Raw genomic sequence first — 18,840 nt, 5'->3', positions numbered from 1 at the left:
AATATTGAAAGTTATCAGGGAGCAGTGTTTATTGATTCTTGTTATTTTGTTGTTGTGGTATGGGTTCCCCCACCCTCTTCTTTTGATTTGCTGCTCTGGGATTATTTATTTCTTGTGTTTTCTTGAGTATGTTTAACCTCTTCTGACTGGTTTTCCTTCTAGTGACTTCTGTAGAGCTGGACTGATAGAAATTGCTTAGTTTTTTTTCATAGAATGTCTTTCTCATCTACTGCAGTTGAAAGTTTTGATGAGTATAGTAGTCTGGGCTGGCATCCTCGGTCCCTTAGAGTCTACAGAACATCTGTTCAGGTGCTTCTGGCTTTTAGAGTCTCCATTAGCCATCAAGTGGTATTCTAATAGGTCTTCATTTATATGTTACGTGGTTGTTTTCCCTCACCATTTTTAATATTTTCTTTGTTCTATATGTTTAGTGCTTTGATTGCTTTATTATGTGTCATGGATTTTTCTGTTCTTGTCTATTTGGTGTTCTGTAAGCTCCTTGTACTTTGACAGGTACTTCCTTCTTTAGGCTAGAGAAATCTATGATTTTATTGGAAATATTTTCTGTGCCTTTGACCTGGGCTTCATCTTTTTCTTCTATTCCTATTATTTATAAATTTGTTTATTTTTTCATAGCATCCCAGATTTCCTGAATCTTTTCCCCGATTTCCTGAATCTTTTGTGGTTGGAATTTTTTTATTTAAACTTTTCTTTGACTGAGATATCCATCTCTTCTACCTTATCTTCAATACCTGAAAGTCTCTCTTCCAAGTCTTTGACAGGTGAGGTTTATCTCTGAGTTTTTTGTTTGACTTCCTTAATTTTTTATTTTATTTCAAGTTTTATTTCAGTTTGGGTTTTCTTTAGTGTTTTTAGCCTATGTCTTTGTTAAATTCTTTCATGTTGTGAATTGTTTTCATTATTTCCTTCCATTGTTTGTGTTTTCACAGACTTAAGGGATTATCCCTATCATCTTTAAGACCTTTGAACATATTCTTAATTGCTGTCTTCAAGTCCTTTTCTTGTGCTTCCGCTATATTACATTTCTCCTGTGCTGTGGTGGAAGGATACTGTCTTGGCTGTCAATGTTCGTGTTTATATAGGGGAACCTGAAACAATGAGATGAGAGGAGGGGAGCCTGCAAGCTCAGGCTGCTGCAGGCTCTGGGTGAGACTGGAGATCCTAACAGAGGAAGGGAAAGAGAGCAAAACTTGCTGACCTGAGTCCTGGCCAGTGTGACTATTGCGGGTCCCAGGTAGAAAGTGTCTCTAGACCCACAGGACGACGAAAGCTGGGTCTATACCAAGGTTCAGCCAAGTCCCTAGGGAACAGGGTGGGGTGAGAGGAGAGGCACCTGCAAGCTTTTTGTTTTTCTTTGTTTTGTTTTCTCAAGACAGGGTCTTGGGTATCCTAGGCTGGTAGTTTGAACTTTGGATCTTCTACCTCCAGAGTCCTGGGTTATAGGCATATGCCACATCAGTTTTATGCAGTGTCAGCGCTGGAACCTAGGGCTTGTTTATTCTGGGGGATCACTCTACCCAATGAACCACATCGTGGCTCAGGGGTCCATAGTCTATGTGTTGTTCATTTTCAGCACGGCAGGTTTATCATCGAAACTGGGTTAGCAAATACTGAGTTCTGAATGCGAATCAGGAAAGCACCTCCTAAAAGTGGGCAGGCTGATGCTGAAAGTGACACGGTTCTCTGTTCCCTTTACATATGATGCATTCCATAAAGCAGCAATTGCCTCAGGTGTATTTATTTGTTTCTGAACCATACAGCTTGTGTGTTCTTTTTTCAAAAACAGCTCCCATCTGTTTTACAGCTTCTTTGAAAACCAGTATAGCAAGCTGAGGGGGCAGAAGTGAGCAAAATTCAAAAGAAATAGAAAAATTCAAAGTTCAAGTTCTTAGATAGCCACGGAGACCAGAAATAAAACGCTGAACAGTCTCCAAGTAATTGAAAAGTCTCCCATTGGTCCAGGATGCTTTTTACCAAATATGGCTTTACCAAGGTTACTACTGACGCATATCACTCCAAAACAGGTGGACAGGTGGAAGCCCACTTTCTAATCATCTTAAACAATATTCAGTAACAAGAATCCTGGTCATCTGTATACCATGGGAAGCCATACCTGACATTATGCGCAGACTTCTGCACTGAGTTTCCATCAATGGACTTCAGCTTTGGGTGGCACTCAGAGACCACCTTTGTTGGTAGCCTCTGACAAGTACCAGCTGCCATGACCATCTCTCTGAAGGCAGTTGGCAGCCCTCCCCTAATCCCCAACATAGTCTTTGATATCACCAGTCACGGTGATTCTCTTCTTGGACACCAGGGGGCAGTGTGCTGCCTCTGGCCTAGGTGAAAATGGTTGCAGGTTAACTATCCAAACTAAAATAGTGGGCTTTTTCCTTCAGGAGCCAGAGCAAATAGTTGTAGTTGTCTCAGTACATGTATGGGGAGTTCAAAAAAGTTTTAAAGATCTGCAGGTAGTTTGGCGGTTTGATTGACAGTCCTTTGGCTTAAGGCAGCAAGGGCAGCAGAGATACTAGATACTAGAGACCCAAATAGACCCATTTCCCATGGCTTTTACGGACAAGAAGATGAACATCAAAAGGAGTGCTTACAGTAAGAAATGAAAGAATTTATCATGAGCATTAATCATGATTTCAAGTGTTTTGACAGCGTTTAACTTCCTCCTCATGCCCCAGAAGAAATGGATTCTCCCTCCTTTATCTGCCTCTGACTCTATCGTAAATCTCCCACACCCATTTCCTGCCTCTCTCTGGCCTGGATTGAGTGACTCCCTCCTGGGTCAGCTCTCCCTGCCTCAGGGAGTCCTGCAGCCTGGTTCACAAGCCAAATTTATTTCTGACTTTGGTGGTGACTGGGAGAAAAGATGCAGGCATGGTGGGACTGGCTCCTTTAGAGGTCTCTCTCCCCGGCTTGTAGGTGACATCTCCCTATGTCCTCATATGGTCAAACTTCCGTGGCAGTGTCCTGAGTTCTTATAAAGGCACTAGTCACTCTGGAACAGGGCCCACTTACAGAACCCTGTTTTACTTTGATGACCTCTTTAACGGCCTTTATACCAAATGGTGGCACTATGAAGAACAGGACTCCAATGTGTAAACAAAGAATCTGTCCCCAATAGAGCCCCAGCAAGAGACTCTTTCAGCCAAAAAGAATTTTCTAATAGCTCAAGCCTCATTAGTAAGATCATACCCTCAGGTCCTTCCTGAAGCCCTCAAGACTGCCAAAAGTATTTCTTGTTTATTGAGCCACACCTGCAGGCTGGCCACTTCTGTAGGGCCAGTTAGCAAACCCTGATGAACCTTGCATGGACCAGCCCATTCCCACTTTACACTTCCTCTTCTCTGATCTCACTGAGCCCAGCCCCACCCTCCCTAATCCCTTTCTCCTTTTATGAGTCCCAGAGACCCAGAGCCCAGGATGAGCTCAACTATCCCAGGCTCAGTCTCCACCCCAGGCTCTTACCTCACTGTAGTAGTTACTGCAGACTTAGCTTATTCTGAGCCATCACAAGTCTGGCCTTACTTTTCTGTGACAATCTGAGCTCATGTCCTGTACATAGCCCCATTCTGCACACTGCTATCCATGTCCTGCCTCCCTTCTTCCCAGCCTTGGACTATGGGATGCTTCTCTATTTTATCATTCACTCTGGATGTCATTTGCCTTTGCTTAGCTTTAGCCATCATATGGGTGTGCCATACTGAGGTCCCTGCCCACTGTCTCTAAGGTTCCTTGTCACTGCTGCTGGCAGCCATCGCTCACTCAGTACAAGGCATGAGATGTTCCACTGACTCATGAAATTCACTAATCCATGTGTTCTCTTGTCCTTTGCAGTTCTTTGATTAGGCAAGTGACACTGCTGTGGACGTGTTGGCACAGCAGAGGCACGTCTCCAACACCCGCTCTAGATTAGAATCTAAAAGCATAGCATGTGACCATTGCACCCAGAACTCAGATCTATACAGTTCCTGTTCTGGAGTACCCAGGGGCTCTCCAAGGTGCCTATAGACACCAGTTCCCAGCGGGGGACCCAGCACATAGACATTACATGAGGCTTCTTATTTTGCCAATCAAATGTGTATAACAAAATATCCAGTTTTGTTTTTCGAGACAGGTTTTCTCTGCAACAGTCCTGGCTTTCATGGAACCCACTTTGTAGACCAGGTTGGCCTTAAACTCAGTGAGATCCTCCTGACTCTGCCTTCTGAGTGCTGGGATTAAAGGCGAGCACCACCACCACCTGGCAACATCCAGGTTTGAGGAAAGTTATATTTCCCTAGTAGCTGGAAAGGAGGTGCATATACATATGTGCATATATATAGTGTATGTGTATATATTATATACAGCAATATATAAATATTTATAAATACAACATAATAAATATATTATATATAATTGTGTTTGCATTGTAAGTTTTGGTTCTTACTGTTTTATTGATTAACCCAGATATATTATCATATTTTTCTTACTGAATTGTAGAATTATTTTACTATACGTTCTGAATATTGGGCTGAGGAGATGGCTCAGTCAGTAAAGCACTTGCTTCACAAATGTCTGGCTCAGATACCCAGAACCACATAAAAAATTAAGTTCGAGCCAGGTGGTAGTGGTGTATGGGTGTATGCCTTTAATTCCAGCACTTGGGAGGCAGAGGCAGGCGGATCTCTGTGAGTTCAAGGCCAACCTGGTCTACAACAGCTAGTTCCAGGCCAGCCTCCAAAAACCCTGTCTTGAAAAACCAAAATAAATAAATAAATAAATAAATAAATAAATAAATAAATAAATAAATCCCAGCTAAGTGCAATGGTGTGCACCTATGTTTCCAGTGATAGCAAAATGGGAGGGAACAGGTGGATCCTTTGAGCTCTCTGGACAGCTATCCTAGCCTATGTGGCAACCTTTCAGGCCAATAAGAAACTCTGTTTCACACAAAAAGGAGAAGGCACTTAAAGAATGACATTGAGGTTGTCCTCCAACCTCATGTGTGTACCTGAGGTTGTGTGTGTGTGTGTGTGTGTGTGTGTGTGTGTGTGTGTGTGTGTGTAAGGGGGAAGGGAGAGAGGAGAGAGAGACAGAGAATTAGATATGCAAAATGAGGTCACTTGAGAAACTCAACAACTGAAGCAAACTGTACCCTAGTGGAAAGATTTAGTGGGCTGGCAGACAGCCCGTAAGGATGGAGATGGGTAACTCTCAGGAAGGACAGTTCTGAGCCAGGGGGAGGGGACACAGTGAGGAATTCCCACTGTGAGTTAATGTCAGAGTGTAGACAAGTAATGAGATGACCCAAAAGGCTGGGAAAAGCCTGAACAAAGGACACAGGCTTTGCCAGGTAGAGTGACACCCAGTGTGCGCTTAGAGACACAGGAATGGGGTTTCAGAGCAAGGATGGGGATGGGAGACACAGATTCCTTCACTGAAATGGCAGTGGGGCTGGCAGCAGCCTTCTCAACAGCAGCCAGCAAGTTAACATCTTTAAAATTCTGATAGAAAACTGCCGTCACCAGGGAACTCTGCACCAGCTAAACAGTCATTCAAGAATTAGATGAAAATAAAGAGGGTACATTCATAAGCTTAAGGAGAATAGCCCAGAAACAGTTGCCAAGAGAACTACTCAACAGAGGCATTTTAGCTAGATAATGAGTGAGCACAAAAGAAAAAAAGGCAAAATAAGTTCCTACATATAATTAACTATTGAATACAAAAACCAATTCTGTGGATTTTTAAGTGAAACCAAAAAAACGACAACAGTAGGAAGAGGCAACAGGCTCAGATGGTGCTGTGCTGGGGTTCACAGTGGCTCCACAAGGTGCCTGTGGACACCAGTTCCCAGCACGGGGACCCTGTGATTGTCGGCACATGGACATTACACCAAGCTTTTCATTTTACCCATCAAATGTGTATAATACAATGTCCAATGTGAGGTAAAATTCTGTTTTCCTAGTAGCTGGAACATATACATGTGTGGGGCGGGTATAGGTACATGTGTGAAGGTTGAATGTCAACCTCAGATGTCATTCCTCACAAGCTGTCAACCTTGTTTCTTGTTGAGACAGGGTCACGGTGGCCTGGTGGAAAGTGAGTTAGGCTGATTGACTGGTGAGAACCCACCTGTCTGCCTACCAAGAGCAGGGATTACAAGCACACTCTGTTGTACCTAACCTTTCCAGTGTATTCTGGGACCTAGCTCAGGTGCACACGCACAGGCTCACACACACACGTGTGTGTGTGTGTGTGTGTGTGTGTGTGTGTGTGTGTGTGTGTGTGTGTGTTAAGCACTTCACTTGACTGAGCCAACAGAAAGGGCTCTCGGATGGCAGGTGTGCCCAGGCTGCAATGGCCCGCCTTCTCTGCCTATTGAAGCTCCTCTCAACACCTCTTGGCCCAACCTTTACCAACATATAACCAAATAGAAATCCAGCTGCCGGGTTCCATCTCTGCCATGTTGATAGGACATCTGAAGACAGCTGGTCAGATGACCCCCAGCTACACACATACCACTGGACTCCCACAGCTCTTAAGTTTTCTAAGTGTTATCATTTTATTGTTTGAGGATTTTTTTAAAATCCCCGTCTCACCTGCAGTTCTAAGTCATCTATCTGCTAATAAACGAATTGAAAAACTATTATTTAATGTATTATTGCAAATATATATAGTGTTACCACAGTTCATGTGTGGAGGCCACAGGACAACTTTGTGGAATTGGTTTCCTCCTACCTTTACCTAGGTTCTAAGAATTCGCTCAGTGAATTCAGCCAGTGAGCCATCTTGCTGACCCGAATAAATCAATTTTGTTGCTGTTGTATCTTTTGTTTTTTAGCTGTAGACTTCCGCTTTGGTTCCATCTTACACCTTCGGTACAGCTCCTGCTTTTGCTGCTTCAAAAATGTTTGGCAAAATTACATCAATGTGCACGATAGCTGGGGGCACACCCCACTGTCCAGACCAGTTCATTGCCGGTGGTTTCCAGTAGATTTGATCACGTGTCATGATGTCCTGTGTGTGACATATTACTCATTAAAAACGGTGGGACTTTCTAAGATCTCAAGTTCCAGCCTCCAGAAAGAAGTGTCATCACATCAGTGCTCAGGACCTTCGGGGACCCTCAACAGAGCTTCTATCCCCCACCAGATCTGGTTTTAAGGCAGCTCACTATGTTCTGGTAATCTCTCTTGTCTATCTTGGTCCCTTTTCTCTAGAGCATGATGTGGTTTGGGGGGGGGGTGGATCTGGTTGACCTGCCACCCCCCAGAATGCGCTGCCCTGCAGATTTCTAAATGGGTAGGGGCAGCCTCCAAGTTCCCACTTTCGGAGGGTCTGCACCCAACCAGGCCCGGCTGCAACAGGGACACTTTTCTGCCTCAAACCCTGCACCGGCTGCTGCCTCTGCGCAGGTGCGGAGGGCAGCGGTCAGCTCCGGGCAGCCTGCTCCCGGAGGGTCCATTGCCCTGGAAGACATTGGTCTGGTCAGCAGAAGAATCGCTCGATCTCCTTCGGGTCCCGAAGCCCTCCCCGAATCCACCCGCCTGCCCTCTCGCAGTCTCTTCCTAGCCTTGTCACCCACCGCCAGCATAAGAGGCCGTAAGCGCACGCGTAGCGAAGCCACCCCACCTCCGCCCGGCGGCTTGATGCCTTCGGGCCTCCGTACCGCAGCCGCGTCACCATGGCGACCGTGTGTCGCGCGTCTCCTTTGTTAGACTGCGCCTGAGCCTCTCGGAGGCGGGGCAGCCGGCGTGCCGGGGCGGAGTCACAGGTGGGCGTGGAGGAGGCTCGCAGGGAAGAGGGTGGGGTCCTGCGGCGTCAATCATCGCTGGCGCGGCCGGACTGGAAGGGAGCGAGCTCCTGACTGCGCGATGTAGGACGGGCCACCGGGCTGTGGGGCGGGGCCACCGGGATGGAAGGCGTGAACTCCGGGTTTGATGGGCAGGACCGTATCCACGCTTGGGGTCCTTTGAACATTGGCCTCTGATAGCGCGGTGGTGGGAGACGACTATGACTTGGTCCCCTGACTCTCTACGGTGGCTGCCCCCTCCCCCAGAGGGCAGAAGTTGAGGCCCAGATGTCGAGTTCCGCCTAACACAGCCCCAGTGTGGAAACCGCACCACTAGTCCCCTTTCCCACTTGCCAACACATTTTCCTTACAATGTAATCTGTTGGAGGCGGAATACTTATCTCCTAATTCCAAGGTGTAGGGTAAAGAAAAAAAAGAAGAAAAAACAGAAATAAAAGCCATAGACTGTGCAAAGGACTGGAGACCTTAGGGAGCCCCATTCCGGATGGGGGGGGCGCTCATCTAGGCTCACCATGAATTGTACACCTTTGAGGCCAGCTCCTTAACTGAAAAGTTATCTTCTCTTTAAAGGAGAGTGACACTTAGGCTCGTGTGCCAGTCTTTAGGCTGACTAGCTGACAGATGATCTCAAATCTTATTAAGCACTCCAGTCATGGTCTTTGCTAGCATTGTTTTGAAAGTATATTCAGACTAAGCAAAAGGATTTTTGAACTAAGATGGAAGATTGACATTGCCTAGGTTTTCCCCAGTGCCCACCTCTTTGATCTGGCTTGAGCCAGACTGGGAGCAGAGAGCTGGCTTCCTGACTTCAGGGTCTTGGACACAGGGAGCAGAGAACCAGGATAGAAGTGGGAATCAGGGTTATCAGAAACCCTTTCCTCTTTCGAAGTTGGTTTGCAAACTTTAAAGGTCTGTTTTTATCCTAGTATGCTGTTTAACTGGTACTTTCCAGTTATAGTTAAATTGTAGCCAGGTGTATAGTTGCTTATAATCACAACACTTTGAAGGTAGATGCAAGGAGATTAGGAATTCAAAGCTCACCACAGTGAGTTGGAGGCCAGCCTGGGCTACTTGAACCTCCTCCTCTGATCATAATCATCATTTCCTTTAAATTTTGTGGTACAGTGTGAGGAGCAAAGAGTTTAACCAATATTCTTCTTGTGTCCCAATATTTACAAGTTTAACAGTCAAATTCACTGTACTGTTGCCTTTTCAGGAAATCAAGCCCCTGCAAATGTGCCCTGCCCATGTGACTTCTGGTTGCTAGGACTCCCCCCCCCTTCCTGTCTCCAGGTGACTCCATACCAAGAAGGATGAGAAAGCAGTGGCCACTGCAGGGCATCAAATGGAGGACACCAGCACCTATGCAGTGGCCGAGGAAGCTGCCAATGATCCCGAGGATGATGCTGTTGTCAAAGGCATAACTGGTTCCTTTTCCAGAGATGCTAATGAAACAGGTTTTGAGGGAGTCACCTTCTCTTCCTCATCAGTTTTAGACCTGAGTCAAAGAGGCCTGTGCCATTTGGGAGATTTCTTTAAAATTCCCAACCTTAAAGTAAGTGCCGGGTTCCTGGGAGGGTGTGGTACAGAGATGCCTGCAGCCAGAAACAGAGTCAGCACTGAGCTTTTGTCCTTCTTGTCAGGAGAGGTGAATTCTAGTAGGAGCAGGAGAGTTAACTGGGGTTTCATAGGCTGACCACAACAAAGAACAATTGAGATGCGGTGCCAGGCAATAGAAAGAGAGCCAGGTATAAAGATAGGGCAGCCTTCTCTGCCCTGAGGGTTGTCTTTCTTCATGGGAAAGTCTCAGGCTGAGATCAGCCTGGGTGGAGACCACTGCCCAAACAGTCTGGGTCTCTGATTTAAAACACGTGTTCTTCTGCAGACCCTGGGGACTGTGAAAAAGGAAGCTTTCTCTTGTTGTCTTGGATTTTGCTGATGTTATACACTGACACGGTTTCCTTTGTGTCAGCCCTCCTTCAGGACACTCATGTTTCATTGTCCCCATGCTTTCTGGAGTAAGTAGTGTTGATGGCAGGCAGGGTAGAGGATCCCCCAGCATACTGGCACTGCCCTTGTGTCATGGAATGTCTTTAAATTGCATTCAGCTTCATCTGGAACCTAGAAATATTACTGTGGTCTGTTGTAAGATGATGACACAGTAACATACATCAAGACCTTGTCAGGGACGTCACAGCACTGAGGTGAGCTGTTCATCCACTCTGGCCATGTCTGCTCTCAAGGCACGGGAGCTACCTAACACTCTCGTCCTTCTTTTTTTGTAGACATGGTCTTGCTATGTGGCCCAAACTGGCCTCAGATTCACAGTCTTCCTGGCCTGTGTCTGGCTGTTATTACCATCAGCCTCCAGGGGTGCACTCTTAATAACAGGGACCTATTCACATGGCACTCGCTAAGAAGTGATGCCCTCCATTCCCATGAGTCCAGCTAAGCTGTGAGGTATCCGTTGCCTTTATTCAAAAAGGAAGGAGGAAATTCCAAAGTCCTTCAGGTCTAACCCAGACACTAGCTGAAAAGGCAGGTGTTGCTATGGATGTATTACTAAGGCAAAAAAAAAAAAAAAAAAATCCGCCAAATGGTGGTGTTATACACCATTAATCCCAGAACTTGGGAAGCAGAGGCAGGCAGATCTCAGAGTCTGAGGCCAGCCTGGTCTACAGAGCAAGTCCCAGGACAGCCAGAGCCACACAGAGAAACCCTGTCTCGAGAAAAAAAAAAAAAAATCAGTGAGGTAATAACTACCCAGAGCTATAGACCACTGGGGGTTATGGGCTGCATTTTGCAAGTGTATAGCAATCAGTCCCTGAAGTTGTAAATTCCATGCCCTGAACATTGATGCTCAGAGGACATGGAAAGAATGCTGCTCACACTGGAACTCGGAGGAAGGACACAGCAGCATGACCGACTCCAGACAGAGCAGAGCCAGCCTTGTAGGATCACTGGGGAGGGATAGGGAGTTATCCTCTCTAAAGTGCATTTTCCCGGGTTCAGAAGGAACCCTGGTCTCCAGGCTTGAGTATTAGGATTAGCTTACACTTATAGGACAAGAGCATGCCCGAGCAGGCTAAAGCCTCCGCTCTGACAAAGGGCCAAGCAGGGTCATGATGGGGACTTGCATGCACGTGTCTTTAAGGACCTGTGTCCTCATGTGCCCAGAGATACACATGCATGTGTCCCCTCGTATGTCGGATGCAGGCATAAACATGTTGTGTGGAGGGACATCTGCCATCATCTGATTGAAGAAGGCATGTACACATGTGGAAAGGGGATAGTACCCTCACATGTCTGGAGACAGGCACATATATATAGATGTGGATGTGTATTCTTATGTGCCTGGGGAATGTATGTAAATGGGGACATGCATTACATAGAGGCATACATGTTGTATGTGGAGTGTGTATTCTGTGAATTTGAAAATATGCATAAGCATGGAGTCAAGGGCGTGTGTCATACCATGCACTCCTAACAGCCACTTTGCTCTCCAGAGACAACGCCAGCTTCCAGCAGGCAGAGACTGGTGGTTTCTAAACACATGGGTTTTTTTGTTCTTTTTGTTTTGTTTGGGTTTTTCGAGACAGGGTTTCTCTGTGGCTTTGGAGGCTGTCCTGGAACTAGCTCTTGTAGACCAGGCTGGTCTCAAAAATCACAGAGATCCGCCTGCCTCTGCCTCCCGAGTGCTGGGAATAAAGGCTTGTGCCACCACTGCCTGTCCCAAACAGATGTTTTATTTTATTTTTTAATATTTATTTCTATATGCATTGGTGTTTTGCCTGTGTAAGGGTGTTGGGTCCCCTGGAACTGGAGTTACAGACTGTTGTGAGCTGCCATGTGGGTGCTGGGAAATGAACCCTGGTCCTGTGGAAGAGCAGCCAGTGCTCTTAACCGCTGAGCCATGTCTCCAGCCCCAAATGTTTTATTTTCATACTTACAGTACACCATGATTCCAATAACTGTTCTTCAAGAACCTGGAAGTCGTCTATATTAGGAAGATGGGATCCGTAGAATTGGGATCAGTGAAACCCTGACCAGGGGAAGCTACCTCTGGCTCCTGGAGTAGGAAAGCCACACAATTGTGGCTGACACACTCACATTTCCTGTGCTACCCTGCCAGGGAGGCCCCATTACCCCAACTCTGCGGGTGATGACACTGGAGAATAGAGGGATGCAGAAACTTGCTCAAGGTCACATGCTAATAATTTTTGAAACATAGATTTAAACTCAAGCAGCTTGACTTGAAGGTCAGTGCTCTAGACATCTGATGTTGCCCCATGACAAGTGTGGATATAGGTGTAACTGCGTTTGATACTACTTTTACAGCAACATTGATGGAGGCATTTTAAAAATACCCTATAATCCAACCACAGTGTGACTAAAATTGTACATACATGGGCTGGCAAGATGGATAGGTAGGTAAAATTCAGGCAAGCCAGGCAACCTGAGTTCTGTCCCTAGAACCCATGTACAGGTGGAAGGAAAGAACTGGATCCACAAAGTTGCCTTTTGATTTTCACATGTATGTTGTTGCATGCATGTACACCATGCACACATGTAATACATAATAACAAAATTTCATATATATGAATTATATATTAAATATTACATATATAATTCATATATAAGTATATATAATATTTCTTCTTATCCAGGAATGTTCAATAGAAAATATCAGGAACAAATCATGTTTTAATAACTTATAAAATGTGTTCTTATAACCATTTTATTGCATTATTGGTTATTGTTGGTTATTGCTGTGCAGATTTACAGTTCATGTGCTGTCTGTGGTTTCAAGTATCCACTGTGGTTTCAAACTCAGGACAAAATTTTACAGGGTTGAGATCAAGCCACATGGATCATGTCTTCTTACCTGGGTGATGGCTCATTTCTGTGTAGCTGGTCTTCACAGATTATGCCAACCTAGAATGCATCTGTGTCCCATAGCTTCCTCCTAACTGCCAACTTGGAATGAGTCAGACGTGATGGCTCTTACTGTTTGTTCACTGGGTTTTCTGTGAGGATGGTACTGGGTGTGGCGAGGGAAAAGGAAAACAGTTTTGGGTTTTAAATCTCTCTGATTCTTGTGTCTACTGTTTATATTCTTTAAGGGTAAATTTTTTTTGGTTTGACATGTAGTTGTGGTTGTTTTAGTCCTTTTGGAGATGGTTTTTGGATACATCCTGTTTTAAATTTCACTGGCTGACAAAGCATCCTCTGGTCCCCTTCAGTGGAAGCAATTATACCTGCAGAGGAATTTGCTCAGTGAGATTCCAAAGGATTTCTTCCAGCTGCTGCCCAACCTGACATGGCTGGACCTCCGTTACAACAAGATCAGTGCTCTTCCTTCTGGGATCGGCTCTCATAGGTAAGTGTCTGCTCCTTAGATGTGCACATAGGTTGTCTCCAACTGGGCTGAGCAGAGGCAGGTCTCAAAAGAAGATAGTCCAGATGGCTCAGACACAGATGGCAGGTGCATGGCTCAGGTTCCAGGTGAGGCTATCCCTGTTGTGATGGGCTCTTTGACATGGTGGAAAATGGCAGCCTCAGTGCCTCTGCTAGAAAGCACACACAGTTTCTTGCACACCTGGTTCCACCCTGACCCTGCTGTGGGAAGCCAGCTACGATCGGAAGTACCCTGGATATATAAAAACTCAGCCAGGCTTGGCCATGGACCCGGGAGAATCCTCCCTGGCTCTTGGGGGAGAATTTTGTCCCCTTTTGGAAAGCTAGAAACCCTCCAAGAAAGCAGTATAGACTGTCTTCCAGCATTCCTACCCTTTCAGCTTCCCAGGGTTTCCTGGAACTCCCAATTGCAGAGCCCAGTTCAGCCCACCCTTGACAACCAGGCTTCCACCCCCTACTCCAACTGCAGACTCACCACCTCATTTCCTGGATCCTCTCTCTGTGCCACCCCCCTCTCCACCCCCCCACCCCCACACACACACCCCGGTATCAGTGTTAAATCTGCCCTGGATACTCACTCCAGTCCCTCCTCTCACCTCACACATTTGGGCCTAGGAAAGGGCAGACAAACTTACCAGGTGTCAGGGACATGGTAGGAGATAAGGCTGAGAAGGCCTCCAAGGTTTGGGATCCTGTGTTCTCAACTTAGAAATTTATTTTGAAAGAAGTGAATATAGTTAGAGATAGAATTAGACCTGGCCACTGATCACTGCCTGAGGAAGGAAGCTGTAGGTCAAAGGGGAGAAAGTGTTGTCAGACAGCCAGGGTAGTGGCCCAGGTAGGAGGCTTGGCCAAGTGACTGCAGCAGAGCCTCAGGGCACCTCAGACAGAGTTTTGGGGATTGACATTGACACGGAGACCAGAAAACAGGTGTGGAGTTTGACCCCAGTTCCTGTGTAGTGAGGAGATCACAAGTCCACTTTGTATCAGCATAAGGTTTGCAGAGGTGCCTGGCCTGCTCTGGAAGCTCCATTTCTTAAGTATCAATCAAAATGTATTGTATGAAAGAATTTAAATAAAAATGGGGGGTGAGTACTTTGCACAAATGATGGTGAAAGCAAATGCTCTTGCCCTTCGTTCTTCAGCTCAGCAGGGAGCGGCTTGTTTTGCTGTTTCTGACCAGGTGCTGCCCCAGGAACCCTCCTTGGAGCCCTGGGGACCTTGGAGCCTGCATGCAGATAAGCCATGCATGGGCTGATGAGGGGTGAGCCTGTGCCTGCCAGCAGGTGGCTGAGACAACAGAACTGGATATCTTGAATGGAGATCTGGGCTGTTACCACCCAGTCATTCCTGCCTGGCCAGGCCACCTGGTCTTCTGGGCCTGTGACCTTCCTCACAAGGACACCATCTTCTGTGCTGGGACAGCTGAGTAGGAAATGCCAAATTACTTTATGTTTAGCACTCGGTGTCAAGTGGTTGTTGTCCCTGAGGGTTAAGGTCACATGAACACTGCTGCCTGAGGGGCCCGCTTGCTGTTTCTTCCCAAAAGGGGTGCTTAGTTCTCAGATCTGGAATCCTTGGATTTTGACAGTCCAAGCCAGCTGCTTTGTGTTGTTTAATTTATAATTGAGCTTCTGATTTTACGCCCATTATGTCATTAAAATTGGATCCACTTGCTGAAGGGCTGAAACATATTAATTAGAAATTTTAAGTAATTATGGGCTCATTAAAGCCTTTAAAGTTTAAAAATATTTAAAACAGCAGTATCATCGGAGGCCCTCTCCGCTGTGTGTGGATATGTGAGTGTGGGTGCAGAGACTAAAACAAAGCATGCTGATTCGTTCTTCTGAGGCTACAAACTGGCAGGTGTATGCTCAGGTGTAAGTTGGTACCGAGGTAAACACTGAGGACAGTCTGATTAGTGACAGAACATACCAGACTGACATGGTTTTGTCATCACGTGGGTATTAATAAGGTAGAAACCCCCACACACATACTTTCAGCCTAATATTTGGTAAATATTAAATACTATGAACATTCTTCAAAAAGAACTCAAGCCATTGAACTGGAATGCAAAAGCCATTGGTGCTGGGGAAGTCCAGGGCAGGTTGCTGAGTCTTCTGTCTTGAGTGCAGTCAGCTCACAGAGAGCCGGTGCTTCATTGCCGCCTATTTCCTATTTCCATCTGAGCAGATTTAGAGGGTGGGCGCTACAGCAAAGCTGACGAGCTGAGTCAGGAAGGTTCAAGTAACCAGCCTCTGTGCACATCAGGTTAAGTTTCTTAGGGCAGAAGAGCTAGGTCAGCAGTTGAAAGGGCTTGCTGCGTTTGCAGAGGAGCAGGCTTAGGCTCTCTGCAAACGCCCACATGGGCAGTTCAGGACGTTCTGTAACTTCAGTTACAGGGGATCTGACGCCCACTTCAGGCCTCCATGGGCGCATGGTGCATGTATGTACACATAGGCCATAAAAATCATGCATACACACAGAACATTTTTAAAAAATAAATATTTCAAAAAGAAAGGTTTATTCATAAAAATTTCAAATAAGACAGAGGCAGACGGATCTCTGTGAGTTCGAGGCCAGCCTGGTCTTCAAAGAGAGTTCCAGGACAGTCTCCAAACCGAGAGAGAAACCCTGTCTCAAAAAAAAAAAAGAAAAATTCAAGTAAGGCAAGATATGGTATTTGCCTGTAATCTTAGCACCGGAGAGGTAGAGGCAGGAGGATTGTTGAAAATTTGGGACCATCCTGGTCTGCATTGCAAGGTCTGGGGACAGCCATGGTATAGAGTAAAACTGTCTCAAAAACAAACTTCTACTACTAAGAATGCCTGAGAAAGTAACACTGTGGTGAGTGATGAAGTAAGCAGGCATGAGCTTTGCTCCAGGGTGCTGAGGCCATAGTGCGCTCCACCACAGCATGCCTTCTCTTTGCTTCAGGCCCATCAGATATGGTCACCCTGAGCCCATCAGTCTAGAGGGCAATGGGTTCAGCATCATTCAGAGTCTGGGTGTAGCTCAGGCCCAGAGCCCTGCCCTCTGCTAGCACTGAGATAGCCATGAGATAGATCCTACCTTCAAGTAGACAGCACAGTGAAGGATTAGGCCATTGAGACCTTGTACCAGATTTTAGCTGAGGGGTCCCCAAGAAGTAAAGAGAAGGAGAAAGCAATAAATTAATAATGGGTATGTTCTTAAGAATTAAATATGATAATCTCAGCACTGGGGAAGCAGAGGCAGGTGGATCCCTGTGAGTTTGAGTACAGCCTGGTCTACAGAGAGAGTTCTAGGACAGCCAGGACTACGCATAGAAATCCTGTCTTGAAAAACAATAACAAAACAGAGCACCAGAATAGGTGCAGGACAGAGTTCAATGTAGCTCTCCTGCTGCCCTCCGATTCTGAGGTGGTTGCTGATGGTACACACTGTGGATGTGTGTTACGATGTCAGTAACCAAGAAAAGAAAGATGAGGACTTTGACAATATATTTTACAGATGGTCAATCAATCTTCTGTCTTCTAAAATGTTGTTCTGTTTTCTTTTAAAGACATCTGAAAACTTTGCTTTTAGAAAGAAATCCTATCAAAATGTTACCCCTTGAGCTAGGTAAGTACCACAATAAAGTGAAAGGTGGCTTTAAATGCTTTGAAGTTCTGGGGGCTCCTGATGGAGGGGTGAGGCATGATAGAGGGAGAGGAGGCAGCAAGATGCTCAAAGGTGCTCTCCCCGTTTATGAGTTACTTTTCCAGTCACTGTGATAAGATGCTCTGACAAAAGCAGCTTAAGGAAGAAAAGGTTTGTTTGGGCTCAGAGCTCAAAGGTTCCCTGAGGGGAAGTGACAGTGGCAGGAGGTCACATGGCATCCCCAGGCAGGAGGCAGAAAGGGGCGAATGTTGGTGCCCAGCTCAATTTTCTCCCTTTTCTACAGCACAGGATCCCAGCCCTGGGAACAGTGCTTGCTACCCATGGTGGCTGGGGCTTTCTCCTTCATTTAACCTTATCACAATACTCCCACCCACCCCCCACACAGGTTTTTCCAGACAGCTGTCTCCAAGTTCCTTACAGAGCGCATGCCTATTCTAGGCAGAGGAGTTGTTAACACTGTTACATGTGTTGTCTGTGCCAAGGCCAGATGAGCTTTGCATATAGCATACAGCCTAAGAAAACTTGGTCATATCATGCTGCGTGCTGCCGGCATGTGACTTTGCTCTCCATGGGAGCCAGTCTTGAGTCCTAGCTGCTTGGGTTCAGTGACCTCCTTTGAACTTAATCTCAGTTCCTTGATTCTTTGGCTCACACGTGCTTCTAAGGCCCAAGTGGCTATGTGGGGCTATTCACTCCCTTGTGTGCCTTTTCTCTGCTGTAGATGAGGAGGACACAAATTTTCTCCTTACACATTGTTTTGTCTTGGTTTCTACTCTCTTATCTTTGTCTAAGTTTGATTTGCTTTTTTTTTTTTCCCAACTTTGTTGAGTTGGAAACTTGGATTTTGATTTCAGATTTCTCTTTTCCAACATACATTTGAACTGCACTTTGTCCTAAACACTGCCCTCACTGCGTCCTCATGTTGTGACTTGTCATTCAACGCAACATGTTTTCTGGTGCAATTTACCCATGGGCTATGCTAAAGTTATCCTCTTCACTGCTGTGACCAAATCCCTGACAACACAGCTTGAAGGTAGAAAGATTTGTTTTGGGTCACATCAAAGAAGGCATGACAGAGTTCACTGTGACAGAATATGCAGCTGGGACAGGTCAGGAGGCAGAAAGCAGGGGATGCTGGTGCTCATGGCTTTCTGTTTTTTGCCTTTTCAGTCAAGGACCCTGATCCATGGGGTGGTGCCACTCACATTCAGGCTCCCCTTCCCCTTGGTGAAACCTCTCTGGAGACACCCCACAGACACACCAGGGGTGTATCTCCTAGGTGACTCCAAATCATTCTGGTTAATTATAAAGAATAGCTGGCACAGCTTGGTACTTAGTTATACACTAGAGATGTTCAAGCTAGCTTTCTGTGGTATGTGGTACTTTGCCATTTAAAAGGCAGAGACTGTCAAGACAGATAAAAATGCAGAAGTCAACTTCATGCAACCCACTCACAGCTACTAAAAGGCAGGAAGTTTGAGCACCGGCAGCTGGAAGGGAAAGGAAGCAGCAGACATGAGGACAAGAGTGACTTCATGATAGTGCTTACCAAGTAAGATGCTCTCAGTAAGCAGGTGACAGTGTTTGGTGTCATTCTGTCACTAAAGCACTGTGTGTTTTAAAGAAGATGGACAGCCATCTTTGGCTTCCCTTGGTCTTTATTCTTTTTTTTTTTTAATTAGTTAGCTTGTTCCCTAACTCTCCCTCCCCTCTCCCTCCCCTCACTCCCAGCCCTCCTCCCCCACCCCCAGCTACCCCCACCCCATCCACCCACCACTCCCCAGGCAGGGTAGGGCCCTCAAAGGGGGCTCTGCAAAGTCCACCAAATCTTCCTGTGCTGGTCCTGGGCCTTTCCCCATGTGTCCAGGGTTAGAGTGTAACCCTTCACGTGGGATGGGCTCTCAAAGTCCCTTCTTACACCAGGGAAAAATACTAATCCACCATCGGAGGCT

The 18,840-nt window shown here is 46.1% G+C and overlaps 1 protein-coding gene across 1 annotated transcript in view; it reads left to right on the top strand.

The window, feature by feature from the left end:
* The first annotated feature begins 9,173 nt into the window (after window positions 1–9,173).
* The window catches only part of Lrrc27 (leucine rich repeat containing 27), a 35,416-nt gene continuing 25,749 nt past the window's right edge, over window positions 9,174–18,840 (top strand). Inside the window, exons 1-3 of the mRNA XM_035441607.1 lie at window positions 9,174–9,383; window positions 13,078–13,208; window positions 16,791–16,849. Coding sequence (XP_035297498.1) covers window positions 9,174–9,383; window positions 13,078–13,208; window positions 16,791–16,849 — 400 coding nt within the window. The remainder of the gene's footprint in view (window positions 9,384–13,077; window positions 13,209–16,790; window positions 16,850–18,840) is intronic.

This window comes from Cricetulus griseus, chromosome 3 (assembly GCF_003668045.3).
Source record: "Cricetulus griseus strain 17A/GY chromosome 3, alternate assembly CriGri-PICRH-1.0, whole genome shotgun sequence".
NCBI lineage: Eukaryota > Metazoa > Chordata > Mammalia > Rodentia > Cricetidae > Cricetulus > Cricetulus griseus.
This window is presented reverse-complemented; position numbering and strand designations above follow the sequence as displayed.